General features: G+C 45.4%; 1 protein-coding gene across 3 annotated transcripts in view; it reads left to right on the plus strand.

The window, feature by feature from the left end:
- The window catches only part of SH3PXD2B (SH3 and PX domains 2B), a 110,573-nt gene extending 101,499 nt beyond the window's left edge, over positions 1-9,074 (plus strand). For all 3 annotated transcript variants that reach the window (XM_063120606.1, XM_063120607.1, XM_063120608.1), the window contains 4 exons: positions 750-976; positions 1,636-1,685; positions 3,631-3,756; positions 5,773-9,074. In XM_063120606.1, coding sequence (XP_062976676.1) covers positions 750-976; positions 1,636-1,685; positions 3,631-3,756; positions 5,773-7,311 — 1,942 coding nt within the window. In that variant the 3' untranslated portion in view covers positions 7,312-9,074. The remainder of the gene's footprint in view (positions 1-749; positions 977-1,635; positions 1,686-3,630; positions 3,757-5,772) is intronic.
- The last annotated feature ends 5,078 nt before the right edge of the window (positions 9,075-14,152 follow it).

The following is a 14,152-nucleotide window of genomic DNA, read 5'->3' on the forward strand; positions in this document are numbered from 1 at the left end:
CTAACTCTATCCAAAGCTGAAAAAGGAATTTTCTCTTTTTCTTTTTAAGTAGGTTCTTATAATTTCTACATTGTAAATTTAGTGCCTGCAGACTCTTCTAGAAACTCTTCTGGAGAGTCTTCTCTTCTTCCATTTGTGTCTGTCTTAGGCAGTTCAACTAGTAGCTCTGGCTTGGTCTGTGCTGCTGCAGAATAAACAGGCAGGATGTGGGCCACATTTAATGCATTATATATGGCAGGTAATGCACATGTAACAAATGCTTAAAGGGTGTTCTTTGTAAGGGCTTGTGATCCACCCGAGTATTGACTGGACTCCCATGTTCTGGGTTAGTCTTACTGTCCTTGTATGTCATAACTCTTCCTGATATAGAGGCTGGTTATTTCAGCACAGCACACTGCCATTTATGGACTGTCCCTTGCACCTCTCTCTTAGAAGGCGTTGCAGCCGTCTTGGACATCTCTGTATGGAAAGGTAGATCTGCTTAATCAACAATAAATAAACATATTTGTGAAGATGTGGTGTCTTGCAAGATACCCAGTAGCTCAAGAAAGCATCTGTCAGGTTCCCAGAAAACTGAAATAGGAAGTCACTCTCTTGTTCAGCCGGTCAACTCAACATTTAATAGAGAACACTGCTTGTGCCTCTTGAGTACTGGTATGGATCAGGCCGGCTGTGCTTGGGGATTTTTGACCAGGATAAGAGTGAGATGACATCCCAAATGATTTGACTGACAATTCATATTTCTACAGGTTTCAGGGTCAGGAGGGCTGGGCCCCAGCATCGTACCTGAAAAAGGGGAGTGGGGACATGTTTACACCAAAACAGGGATCTGCCACTTCTGCCCACTCATATGCATTGGATCTGGATGGAATTTCTCGGCAGCAGAACTCAACAGGCCGAGACAAGGATGGGCCAAACAACCAAAGAGATGGAAGGTTTGATGGTCGCCCATTGCCCAATGTGGACCTTAGGCGAAGTAAGTTGGCAGCAGTAAACTAAGCATTGAGTTCTCTGTGGGCAAAGCTTTTGGGGGCAAGATAGCAGAAAAGCCTACAGGGCTCTCATGCATTGGGGCCTCTTCAGTGTATGGTCAGGTGAGCATGGGTTAGGCATTAAGGTCAATTGAGGAAATCTTACCTGTGAGGTCTAGGCTCATCTCTTGTGTATATTTGTCTTGCATGCTATATTTCATCCCCTGCCCCCTTCTCTCCTTCACTAACAGAGCACTGGGAAGAGAAGTAAACTGTAGCTTCACCCCTTTTCAAATAAAACTGCTGCATAGCTCAATCTACTTTTGCAATGTCATGCTAAGTTCTGCTTCTACTTGAACGAAAACCTTCTCAAGCTTAGTGGCAGATGTTAGATGCTTGCATTTAGGAATCCAGGCTATCCAAGATTCATGTATAGGTTTGTATGTGAATATAACTCTCACCTGCGCGCTGCCTGAACCAGCTTACCTTCTCTTTCCTTGCCCTTCCCCTGGGTTGCTCAGTGAGAATGCCTTTTCCCCACTGGCATCTAGTCAGCTGGGAGAAGAGGGGAGGCTAGAGGTGTGTTTGAGTTTCCCTCGCCTTCTGAAGTTAGCTCTTCTCATTGTGATACCTTGTGAATCACAATGAAATATTTTCTTGACAGAGTCGCCAAAGATGAGGCAGAGGCCCCCTCCCCGTCGAGATCTCACAATAGTAAGTATTGTCTCCAGTCATGTTTAAATTGCGGGGCGGGGAGGTGTTGGGGCATTCCTAGGCGTATGGTTTAAAATAGCCAAATGTGTAGAACAAAAGAAACTAGGCCATTGGCAGGAGGGGGGGAGGGTGGAAACACTTGTCTGGTTACATTTTGTGCTTTAGCACAGATTCCCATGTGCCAAACATGGATATATCAGATCAGTTGTAAAGGGCTCAAGTGTGTTATTATATATATGGAAGTAAGTAAATGGATTGGGCCATTGCCCCAACATACTTAAAGGGGAAAGTGGCAATTTCTACATATGTCCCCTGAACAACTGGCACAATAAAAGCAAACATTTTATACTCCTGGTATCTTTAGCAATTACAGCATGAGAAGTTTCCCTAATGCGCCTGTTTGGGATTCCTTGGTGCGATGTTTCTGCCGTAGGCAGCTGTTGCAGGAATTGGGCTTAAAGCCCCAGGATCTCATTCCTTCTCCAAGTCAGCTGCGGGAGTCTAGTCTTATAGATGAGTGGCTCTGTGGATCTCTTCCCCTGTGATTATATGTGGCAGGTAGCCACAGTCATTTGCAATATGCCACACCAGATACGGCAGCTGCCATGGCGGTGCTCTGAAATAAGCTTACATTCTTAGCAAATGTGACAGTGTTACACTGCATAGCATATATGGATTTACTCCATTATGGGATGGAGTTCAGATGACACTTCAGACACTGTGATTAGCAGAACTGTGGTACTCTGGGGTTAGCACTCACCACAAGCCATGCTGTCATACACAACACTTTAAGCCGTGGTTGGAGCCGCTAACCCTGCTGCAGGTGGTCCCAACTGCGCTTAGTGAGTGAGCAGGGTTTAGCGAAACGCATCTCACAAGACACCTTAAACCCTGCTGCTTAACTGAAAGCCCTTAACCAGCAGGGTTTAAGGTCTCTTCTGAACAGGCCCAATGTGAGAAGCGGCCCAGAGAACCTTTGGTTCCCAGTGTTGTGCAGGAGTTGCCGTAGGTATACAATTTCTCCCTCCAGACTGGAGATTGACCGAGGAAACCTTGGAAGCCTCCTGCAGGGCTCTGGAGTGCACACAGCTAGTAGCTCCTAGTAGAGTCAGCTGTTGTGTAGAGATGGGGGAGCTCGCCCATCTTTGCCTTGGATTGATTTTGGAATAAACCAAGTTATGTTAAAGGAAATCAGAGATAACAGTTTATTTTCTGAGCCCGCTTAGAAAATAAATGGTGGGAGGGACCCCCTAACCTCAAGGTCCTCGATGGGGGCAAATGGATTATTTGCCCCCACCTCATCACCTGGGGCTGCTGTCTGAAACAGGCTTGTAGGCAACACACACATTGTTGCTTTGCCAATGGGGCCCTTTTGAAGGGAAAACTCAGGGAAGTGGGGGTCATATGTCTACCTCCTTCTTATCCTAGCAGTTCCCCCATGTTGCTTCTCTAGAGAAAGTCCTGCTAGGAGTGGCTTCCCTCCCGTGGACCTTCAGGGTAAAGAGGCTTCCCTGCAGGAGGCAAGCTTTGGCTTCCTCCGCAGCAGTTTTCCCCAAGAGCAGCCCTTCAAACCAGGGCTTAAGCTGAGAAGGTCCTCTTGAGCCGATTTTTAAGCTGGAGAATTCTGGAGCTTCTAGTGTTCGCCTCTCCTTTCGGGCGACTATTATGAGCTCTGGAAGCTTCTTTCCACTCCCAAGCTCAGCAAACTTCACCAGCATGCCTGATGCTGTGTGGGCTCTGCTGGGGAAAAGAATGGTGTCATCAGCTCTCTCGGTGCATGGCAGCTCTAAAATTGGTTCGGTCGCTTTGCCAAATGCTACCCTCCTTATGGACCGTGGGTGTGTTGGTGGGGGTGGGGGGTGGGGAGTTTGCATATTGTGTGACCTGTCTTCCTTAGATGGAAATCAGCTGATATGTGCTGTGTGTGTCTGTATTGCTGCAACAGCCACGTGGCCTTAACCTGCCCAAGCCTCCTGTGCCTCCCCAAGTGGAAGAGGAATATTACACCATTGCTGATTTCCAGACCATTATCCCTGATGGCATCAGCTTCCAAGCAGGACTGAAAGTAGAGGTGAGACTTCCTCTTGCCCTGCTCTTCTCCCTACCTCTTGGGATGTTCATGTGTTTTAGTCTGAAAGAGATCAAGACAGCTTCTTGTTCATGAGAAGATCTCTTTCGTACAGAACTAGCATGGTAACGTTGTCCAAAGGCCATTTCTAATAGAATAGATGCTAAATAAGGGCTAGGCAACATAGTGCCCTCTAGGTGTATTGGACTACAACTCCCATAAACCTCAGCCAGCATGGCCAATGGCTGGGGATCATGGGAGTTGTAGGTTAAAACATGTGGAGAGCACCAGGTTAACCAGTACCCCTGGGTTAAATCCATTGCGTTTTGTGGTAGTTATCTAGTAAGGTTGCTTTATGTATGGAAACGGTTCCCACATTTGTTACGTGAGCAAGGGGGGATGAAGGTGCATTTCCAGGCAGGTGTGGTGTGGAAATGGGGATCTGCTTCTCTCAGCCAATGATTGACAGGGTTTGAGGACATTCTTCTCTCCAAATCTAGGTGAGCAGGGCAGTCTTTATCCCCTCTTCTGCTGTGCTCAGGTTCATCTTCCAGTGCTCTTGTCCAGCCTTCCCCAACCTGGTGCCCTCTGGTGGCCAGGTTGACTGGGAATTATGAGTGTTGGGAGTCCAACACATGTGGAGGATGCCAAGTTGGGGAAGGCTGTTCTGGTCTGACCAGTGCTCTTACGTGGCTTTTTTAAGGGGGGAGAGGAGAGCTCTCTTCTCTCTGCCCAGCCAATCTGAAGTGCTGGGAGGAAGGGAGGGAGGGATGCTGCGTAATTAGCAGCTGTCCCTCCATTAGGAAAGGAACATGTGGCCAAAATGAAACATATTTTTAACTCAAGGTAATGCAGGACTGTCTCTGCCACCCACTTGCCAAGAATTTGCAATTTTGGCTTCCTGAGTTTTTCTCCCATGTTAATATATCTGTATGTTTAAAGCAAGAAATGTGGATGCTTTAACACCTGGATCTGCCTTGGGATCCTGCCAGTGGATCTTCATAGATGGATCAATACTGACATCTAGTGGCTGTGCTGTGTCTTTTGTGTCCAGTCAGATACTTGCACTGTGCCCAGGTTGCGTGCAGAAATGAGGTGACTTGGAAAGCAGACCACTACTTTTGATGCTTTATCAATGCTTTATCACTCCAGCGCAGGGTTACACTTTCTGTTTTGTAGCATGACTCACTCGGAAATACTCAAATGTAGTTTGTATCTTCATCATTGGTATCTGGGCTATTTCATGCCTTCCACAGAGGCAAACCTGGATTTGCTGCTATGTGAACACACAACAGGGAGTTGCAGCCACTCATGCCTCCTGATGAGCACACCTGTATTATGGATTTGTGGGTTACATTTGCATTTGACATGTTTACATGTATACAACATAAAATAACTTAGTTATGTTCCTATGAAATGTCATATGTTCTCCGGTCCTCCATATGTTACATGTAATCTGGCCCTTTTTCATACCTTGAAAAATTCAATAGCAAGGGACTGTTGAGCAGAGTTAGGACTGTATAAAAATCAATATTAGTAAATGGAACTTTCAGCACGTCCCTCACTTTAACTCTAGACTGTGAGGTGGAATGCAAACAAAAATCAAGACCTCTACAAAATTGAGGGGACAAACTAAAAATAATATTCATACTTGGAGAGCATAATCACATGTAATTGAGGAACGTAAGCTTTTACTATCTATCTCATGTCACAGTGCTACAGAGATGGACTGCTTCCACTTAGATGGAAGCAACTCCTGCTGCTTTGTGTCCTGCGTAACTGATAGCGTGGTCTACAGTGTTGTGTGAATGGAGGTCTAATGTTGGTTTAAGGTGATGCATCTGGAAGCTGAGGATGTATTGCCAGTGATCTCGGATGTGATGCACAGATCTTTTTCCTGGGTTCCTCCCGCCACCCCACCCCCCGTTAACTAATGTAACCCGCCCAGTTTTTATGTGACTAGATGACGTAGCATGTGTTCAGATTCTAAAGCAATGGTGGCTTTGTTTCCTTCCACAGGTGATTGAGAAGAACCTGAGTGGCTGGTGGTATATTCAGATCGAGGAGAAGGAAGGCTGGGCACCAGCTACCTTTATTGATAAATACAAGAAAACCAGCAATGCATCTAGACCTAATTTCTTAGCACCACTCCCCAATGAAATGGCGCCGCTCCAGCTTGGCGATAGTACAGCCGAGAGCAGCTCTAATGGAGAAGCCCTTGGGCCATCCAGGCCTCTGCCTGAAGTGCCACCCAATGGCGCAGACTGTGGAGCGAAGTGGAAAGGGAAGGAGCCCCCCAAGGGTGCCGTGCTCGAGAGCAGCGACGCGGCGTTGTGTGTTGGGTACGAAGAGATCTCTGATCGGGACGCAGAGGAGAAACCAAGCCTCCCTCCTAGGAAAGAATCCATCATTAAATCCGAAGAGGAGTTAATGGAAAGGCAACGGATGGAGCAGAGGCCGCCTCCAAAGCCTCCTGGCATGCTTTTGCCTGGGATTCCACCAAAGCAGGCTCTTCCTCCAAGGGACAACAAGAAACCAGAGCTCAAAACAGAGAAGGGGAAATTGTTCCAGTTGAAAAATGAAATGGGATTAGAGTGTGGGCACAAGGTGTCTCCCAAGGAGGTGAAGAAGCCAAACCTCCGGCCCACCGTTAAGCCAGCCAAGCCCAAGGTTGAGCCCCCAGAGGAGAAGCCTGAACCAGCTGTGCCAAACCCCTTCTTGAAATCAAAACCCCAGATCAGACCTAAGCCTCCAGCAGCTGCCCCTAGGACAGACCCTCCTCAGGCGGACGATAAACTGGACATTTGCAACCTGAGGAGCAAACTCAGGCCTGCAAAGGCTCAAGAGAAGCCTTCCGAACAGGACCCCGTGTCTAACGAGAGTGCCTTCAGCAACAATGTGCTTCCGGTAGAGTCCTCTCTCAGATCTCAGGAAAGGCCAAGTGTGGAGATGAGGCCTCCATCCAGACCCGACAGCCAAGTCTTTAAGGAAGCCAATTTGCCCAAAGTTTCTTTTGGGTCCTCAAAGTCAGGCGAGAGTGAGCCCAAGAGCAGCTTTCCAGTTCCAAGGGAGCCACCCCAGCGGCCCGTCGTCCCACCCAGAAGGCCACCTCCTCCCAAGAAAGCTGCTGTGCCGCCACCTCCATCTTCGCTCTCCCCTTCTCCAGAACATAAAGCCCCACAGAGGGAAGTACCTGAACGAGCTGCTCCGGTGCCTGGCAGACCAATGCTGGTTCCACCAAAAGCCAAAGGCTTCCTGCCAACTCCGTGCCAAGATGATGCCAAAGCAAAAAGTGGCTTAGGCCAAAAGGCAGCACCGAAGCCCCTGGAGAGAGAGAAAGTATCCATCCCCATCACCAATTCAGATGTCTCCAAAGAAGCCCTCTATGTGGCCATGGCAGATTTTGAAGGAGATGAAGAAACCAGCAGCTTTAAAGAAGGGACCTTGTTTGAAGTTCGTGAGAAGAACAGCAGTGGCTGGTGGTTTTGCAAGATCCTTGCCGGAGGGCCATGTTGGGAAGGCTGGATTCCTTCCAATTATCTCAGAAAAAAGCCATAAGTTCCTCCGTTGTCTTCATATTAAGCAGCAGCTCAACATTCCCCATTTTAGTATCAAAATATTTAATTAGCTTATTTATAGTTTTTCATAAGGCTGGCTCTATTACTAAAGGGGGGGGGAGTATCTGGGATACCATACATTCCAATTTGTGTCCTTTCCAAGAAAGAAGGGAAAGAGAAACAGGCCTTCATGTAGTGCAGCTCAGCTTACCGTTCCTTCTCTTCGTAAGTCATTCCCTGAACACTTTTTGATAGTAACCCCTTGTCCTTTCCCCACCCTCTGTGTGGTTTAGGTCAACCTACCCCTTATAGGACCAGCTGATGAAAATGTGAGTTTTTAAAATGCTCTGCAAGTTTTGGAGCAAAGAGTGTCAAACAAAACAGAGACACACAGATTGGAAAATGTAGAAAGCATTTCTACACGAGCCTGTCTTCAGGGAGTCTGGGAGAGAATCTGTATTTAGCTTGGCGTGCAGTAGGTCCCACTAGCCAAAGAAGGGAAGTGAGAATGGGAAAGGCCACTGTTTTGGCGGAGTGTCCTTGTTACATGTCATGTGCCATATGATGTGCCATATGATGCTATTCACTGTAATCAGGAGCTAAGAGACACCATGGCAAAGAGAATAAATATTAAGCAGTTATTATATATCTTAGTGCAAAGGCCTATCCAAGTGGATAAGAGATTTTTTTTGGTCTTGTGTCCATGTCATTTCCACACACCCCTTGTTTGAACAATGCCTCTGCCAGTTCAGTTGTCCCTTGGGTGACAGCTGCTCTTATGTAGCAACCTCTTTTGAAGTCATGTGCACACATGTGCTAATGGAGATCGGTGTGCTCTCTGCTGTGCAGACCTCTGTATAGACACCTGTATTTTTTCCAGCATTGTAGCCTTATTTTAGTAGATAGAGCAGACGTTGCCTTATGTTGTCCATAGTGTTCAGCCATAAGGATCTTAATAATTCCAGACATTTTGGCAACAGCATTGCTGGCAGGATGTGGTATTGCCTCTTTGAGAATAGATTGTAATGCTGCATTCCCGGCTGCAAGTAGGTCTTCTGGGGCTGTTCTGACATGATTCCCCTGGTCTTATAGAGGACACCTGCCAGGATGGTGCCTCCCCCACGCCCGCAGGTGCTAATAATTTCTAGTGCAGGGCTTACCTGGGGGTAGCAACCAGGTGTCACAAAGGAGGAAGCTTTTGCTGTGCCTCTCCCCAATTCATCCATTCCTTATCCATTTGCCAGAGCAAGTCTTTTCATAAAGCATGTTTTCCACCTTTGTGTTGGTTGCAGGAAACAGTAATCATAGAGTGAATGTAAGCCACCATATCAAGTGTCTGCTTGAAACATCAAGCAGACACTTGATATCAGACTGCTACAATAGTCAGACGGATGCAATAGTTCTCCGCGTGGTATGAACTGTTCTCGTGGTCAGAAGGCATATGTGGGTCCTGGCCTCCATTTCTGTTGGAATTGTTGTAGATCACAAGCTGAATATGAGCCAACAGTGTGTAGCTGCAAAAAAAGTGGATGCTATTTTGGGCTGCATTAATAGAAGTATAGCTTCCAAATCGTGTGAGGTACTGGTTTTCCTCTATTCAGCACTGGTTAGGCCTCATCTTGAGTATTGCATCCAGTTCTGGGCTCCACACTTCAAGAAGGACGCGGACAAGCTGGAGCGTGTTCAGAGGAGGGCAACCGGGATAATCAGAGGTCTGGAAACAAAGCCCTATGAAGAGAGACTGAAAGAACTGGGCATGTTTAGTCTGGAGAAGAAAAGATTGAGAGGAGACATGATAGCACTCTTCAAATACTTGAATGGTTGCCACACAGAGGAGGGCCAGGATCTCTTCTCGATCCTCCAAGAGTGCAGGACACAGAATAATGGGCTCAAGTTACAGGAATCCAGATTCTGGCTGGACATCAGGAAAAAATTCCTGTTAGAGCAGTACGACAATGGAACCAATGACCTAGGAGGGTCGTGGCCTCTCCCACACTAGAGGCATTCAAGAGGCAGGTGGACAGCCATCTGTCAGGTAGATTCCTGCAATGAGCAGGGGGTTGGACTCGATGGCCTTGTTGGCCCCTTCCAACTCTGCTATTCTACGATTCTATGATGCCATGAAATTGGTTCTCCTCTGAGAGAGGGCTGGATTCAGGAGCACATTGTGCCAAGGGCCCCTTAGTATGATAGATGTATACTTTGAAACAACAGCCTGAAGAAATTGGAGATGGAAATGTGCAAGAGTGTGTGTGTATGTTGCTTTTCCTTCAATATATGAGGGTGGTTTGTTCCTTTCCTGATCATTCCTCATGTACAAGAAAAATGCACATGTGCACACTTCTTTTCCTTCTTTTTACATTTATTGCATGTTCATCTCTGGGGTATGAAACTGCCAGAAGAACATTGCCTCCTGCCCGCAATCCTGGATGGAGCAGACTTCAGGAATGCAAACATGGATGTATTTACTGAGGTTCTAAGTTACAACAAGACCCTGATAAGTAGGTTGCGTTGACCAAGAGAGGTCCATAGAAAGACTCTGTCTTTAAAAGAGCCTCCTCAGAGCTATACATTCTAGCATTATTAGCATGTATTTGCCTAGCTTGAGCTCCCATGGACTGAATCCCGCTAATCTGCTTACATTAAATCTCTATACTACCTGACATCTTCTTATATATGGATTGCTTAATTTTTTAAAAGGACAGTTTAGGAGTTCAGTTCCTAATTTTGTCTTTCAAAATCAGTACTTGAAGTTCATGTGGCTGCATTTTTCCTAAAGACATGTTTCTGCTGCTGCTATTTTAGGCACTTTTCTTTTAGTGCTGGTGTGCTTCTTCTATCCATCACGTAAATAGAATTCCTTGGTCTTTGTATGGTCTGTAGGTAGGATTCCATTTTGCAGGCCTTCATACAACATGGGAGGTAAAATCAATTCTTCACTTCTCATATGTGCCTCTCCTTGCTCTTACTTTCACATGTTTCTTGTTACTGCTAGAGCAATTATTGAGCAATCTGCTATCTAGTAATATCAGTCCAACACACACCTGTCTAGTAGTGTGGTAGCAACACTGCAATGTAAATTAGATGGCTTTATACCAAAATGACTGGCATAAAAGGAAATAACTTGACTTATCCATCTGTCATTCCCTCCCCCTGCCTTAATTCACTGGTTCTTAATCAGAAACGCCCTTCCTTTCCCATTTTTCTAGACATGAAAGCACTTCCACAATAGGAAAGACTATGAACTCCTCTCCTAGTACCCTTCTTTGCCTCCCCTTTACAGAGAACAGACTGAGGGTCCGGAATGACTTGTCCTTTGGGCTGATAAAGCACTAGGACTGAAAGCAGGCCACAGCGCACATCTGTGCCTCAGTTTTTATTCTTACATGAAACACCAACAATGGTCCTGGCCAGCCTTGCTGGGGTACAAGAAGAGCTCGTGAGCTAGCCTTCGCCTCAGTCCTTTGTTGTCATATGCCAAAAGGTAAATGGAAACTTGCTACTGTAGCATGAATCTCTCACTGCCACACGTTTACCGCCCACCCTACTCACTGGCCACACACCACAGACGTTGTTGTTTACCATGGGGATATAGGATATTCAGCCTCTTGCTAATCAAAGCCAGCTTTACAACGCCTCTGACTAAGATGTTGTGGGCAGGTGGAAGGCTGCCCAAATGGCCTTTATGCTCATCTGCCATCTTTAGAAGCCTGTTTTAATGTCTAATATTATGTAAACTCGTATCAGTCTGTACGTTACCGTGGGTGGGGTGGGGTGGGGTGGGGTGGGGGATTTCTGAGGATGATAGATGTAGCCTGTGTAAAAAAAAAAAACCACAAAAAATATGTATACTTCCAGCATTAAAGGATGGTGGTGGTTGTTTTTTTAAGGTAAAGAAATAAAAAAATAGGCTTGACTGGTTTCAAGCACAATTGTTACACTATTATCTTGGTGTTTTTTCCCCATTCTGTGTACTCTACTTGCTGAACTGTGCTGTTGTCTTAATAGTGCAAAGGCTGGGGTTAGGTGGATGGGGAGCACTGCTCGCTTGAAGGCCACATTTCTTCCAGTTCCATAGCTGTCAGCAAGTCTATGACTAGATCTGCAGGGATGAAGTGCTACTCTGCAGGTGTTTTAAGACAGAGCCACTCCTTCATTCCATATATGACCATTTGAAATAATTGCTGTGGAAGCATTTACAATATGCAAGCTGCTTCCAACCATGCTGGAAAATAGTCTCTTTTATTTGGTGGCCTTTTGAAGCTACAAAGATCTCTTTCCTCTGCAATGTGATCCATCTTTGCCAGAGCAAAATTTGAAGTATTTGCCCAGATTACATGGTTTCCTTTCCTACCATACCTGCTGGCTTAAATTGGTGGAATGCAAGATAAAAGCTTGATTTCTCAAATACACAAAAGAACAAGCCTTGCTTTTGCCAAGGTTATGACTGTCTCGCCGAACTTTTGGAGTTGTCAACTAGCTTGTGCATAGGGGTAATCTGTTGTCAAAACCATTTCCTGAAGTTTAGTTATCCAATGTCAAGAGTCTCTCACCAAAGGCAAATGTAGCAGGGTCCAGTCTTCTTGCAGATGGGAAACTGGTTAAGAATAGGAGCTGAGAGGAGTAAACGGGCAGTTCTTAAAATGTAGGGTAGTACTATATAAATCATAAATGATCTGGAAATTGCAGTCAAGTGGCCAAGTTTGTAGATATCAAACTATTGAGATTGGTGAAATTCCAAGTGAATTACAAACACCTTTTTAAAAAATCTCAACAAAATGGAAAATGTTTAGAAGTAAAGTTTGTTGTGCTAGCCAAAGGCCATGACAAATACGTTTAAGTAAATGGAAAGTGATGCAGGTTGAGGAGGGGAAAAATCCAAGCATCACATAAATACATTGGTGGGGTCTGAACTGATGGTGGCCCTCCAGTGGTGGAATGCTCAATAAGAACTCAGGATCAACAAAGCCAGTGTGGTGTAGTGGCTAAAGTGTTGGACTGGGAGTTGGGAGATCCAGGTTCTAGTCCCCACTCGGCCATGGAAACCCACTGGGTGACTTTGGGCAGTCATAGACTCTCAGCCCAGCCTACCTCACAGAGTTGTTGTGAGGATAAAATGGAGAGGAGTTTTATGTACACCGCCTTGGGTTCCTTGGAGGAAAAAAGGCGGTATATAAATGCAATAATAAATAAAAAAATGAATAAGAATATACAACCTCTTGGGAAAAGACATGCTAGGGATTAATAGGAAAGGGATTGAAAATTAAATTGCCAGTATAATGCCTTTAAGTGTATGGTGTGGCTACACTTGGAATTATTGTGTATAGTCCTGGTTGCCCATCTCAAAGAGGTTGTAGAACTGGAAAAGAAGAAGAAAAGTGGAACGAAAACTATCACAGGATTGGAACACCATATCTAGATGCAAAGACTAAAATGTTTGGGGCATTTCAGTTCAAGAGAAAAAATATGACTATGGAATCGGGCATGAAAGAAGTAAAGAGTGTTATGCATGGTGTGGAGAACAGGATTAGATTAAAAAAAATTCTTCATTATCTCAGAGACTGAATGAAATTGGTAAGTATTCACAATGGAGAAAAGAAAGCACTTCAGTCTGTTTCCATGCCCAGTTAAAAGTGTTGGTTATGACCTGTAAAGCCCTTCATGGATTGGGACTGAGATACCTGAAGGGCCACCTTCTCTTAGGGAAATCTAGCTGCTCACTGAGATTATTAACTGAGGCTCGTTTGTGTATGACCCACCAACATCAGCTGTATGTTTGGTTGGGAGATGGAGAGGGCCTTTTCTGTGCCTGGCCTGGCTTCTGGAACCTTGTACCATGGGCTGCCTGTCTTATTCCTCTTTGATGCCTTTCCTCCACCACCACCACATGAAGACTTTTCTCTTCCATCAGGCCTTGGAGGTAAGTTGATTTTGATTTCCTCTGACGTTACTGTCTTACTAATATATATATATTTTAAAGATTTTAAAATGTTTTTATATTTTGAGCATTGTACAGACAGGTAGGATTAAAATACCTTTAAAGCAAGCAAATTACTTCTTCACATGAGACATTATTTAAATTATGGAATTCATTGTCATAAACTGTAGTGATGGTCACCAGTTTAGATAGCTTTGAGGGGGATTAGACCATTCTTTTAGGAGTATAGGTCTAACAATGGGTGTTCGTTAAGATGCCTATATACGAAGCCTCCCAGATCCTCATCCTCATCATCGAGATCTCAGGTCTCTGAGTTCCAGTGCACTACACACACACACACACACACACACACACACACACACACACACACACACTCTGTATCAGGAGGCTTACTTGGCAGAAGTACTGGGGTGTGTGTGTGTGTGAATAGGAACAACACATGCACTCCAGGACAGACCACCTTCACCAGCAAATGGACCAATCAGGATAGCAAGTGCTCAGTGGCTATGGAATGCTGACTGACTTGTGGGAATAGTGGGTCCTCAACAGGAGCCCTTACGCTACGACGTTTTCTTGTTGACTCCACTTTTACTTCTGACGATCATTTCCTGGCAGGCTATGGCCTTCATGCTCTGTTTGTGGGCTTTCTAGGAGCATTATTTATCTCTGGAATGTTTGCCCCACCTTTCAAAAGCCAAGGTGGCTTACAGTGGCTGTTGGAAACTGGATACTGGGCCAGATGGATGTTTGATGTAATGCACCAGGTCTGCTTTTGTGTTCTTATGCTGGAAGTGAAGCAAACCCTGTCATTATTTAACTGGTTCCATCCATGCTGTTGTGGTTGTTTAATTTAGAAGTTGGTGCCTTGGAAAAATCTTTGTGTGAATAAGATATTTGGTCAGCT

The sequence above is a fragment of the Elgaria multicarinata genome, chromosome 3 (genome assembly GCF_023053635.1).
Source record: "Elgaria multicarinata webbii isolate HBS135686 ecotype San Diego chromosome 3, rElgMul1.1.pri, whole genome shotgun sequence".
In the NCBI taxonomy this organism is placed as follows: Eukaryota; Metazoa; Chordata; class Lepidosauria; order Squamata; family Anguidae; genus Elgaria; species Elgaria multicarinata.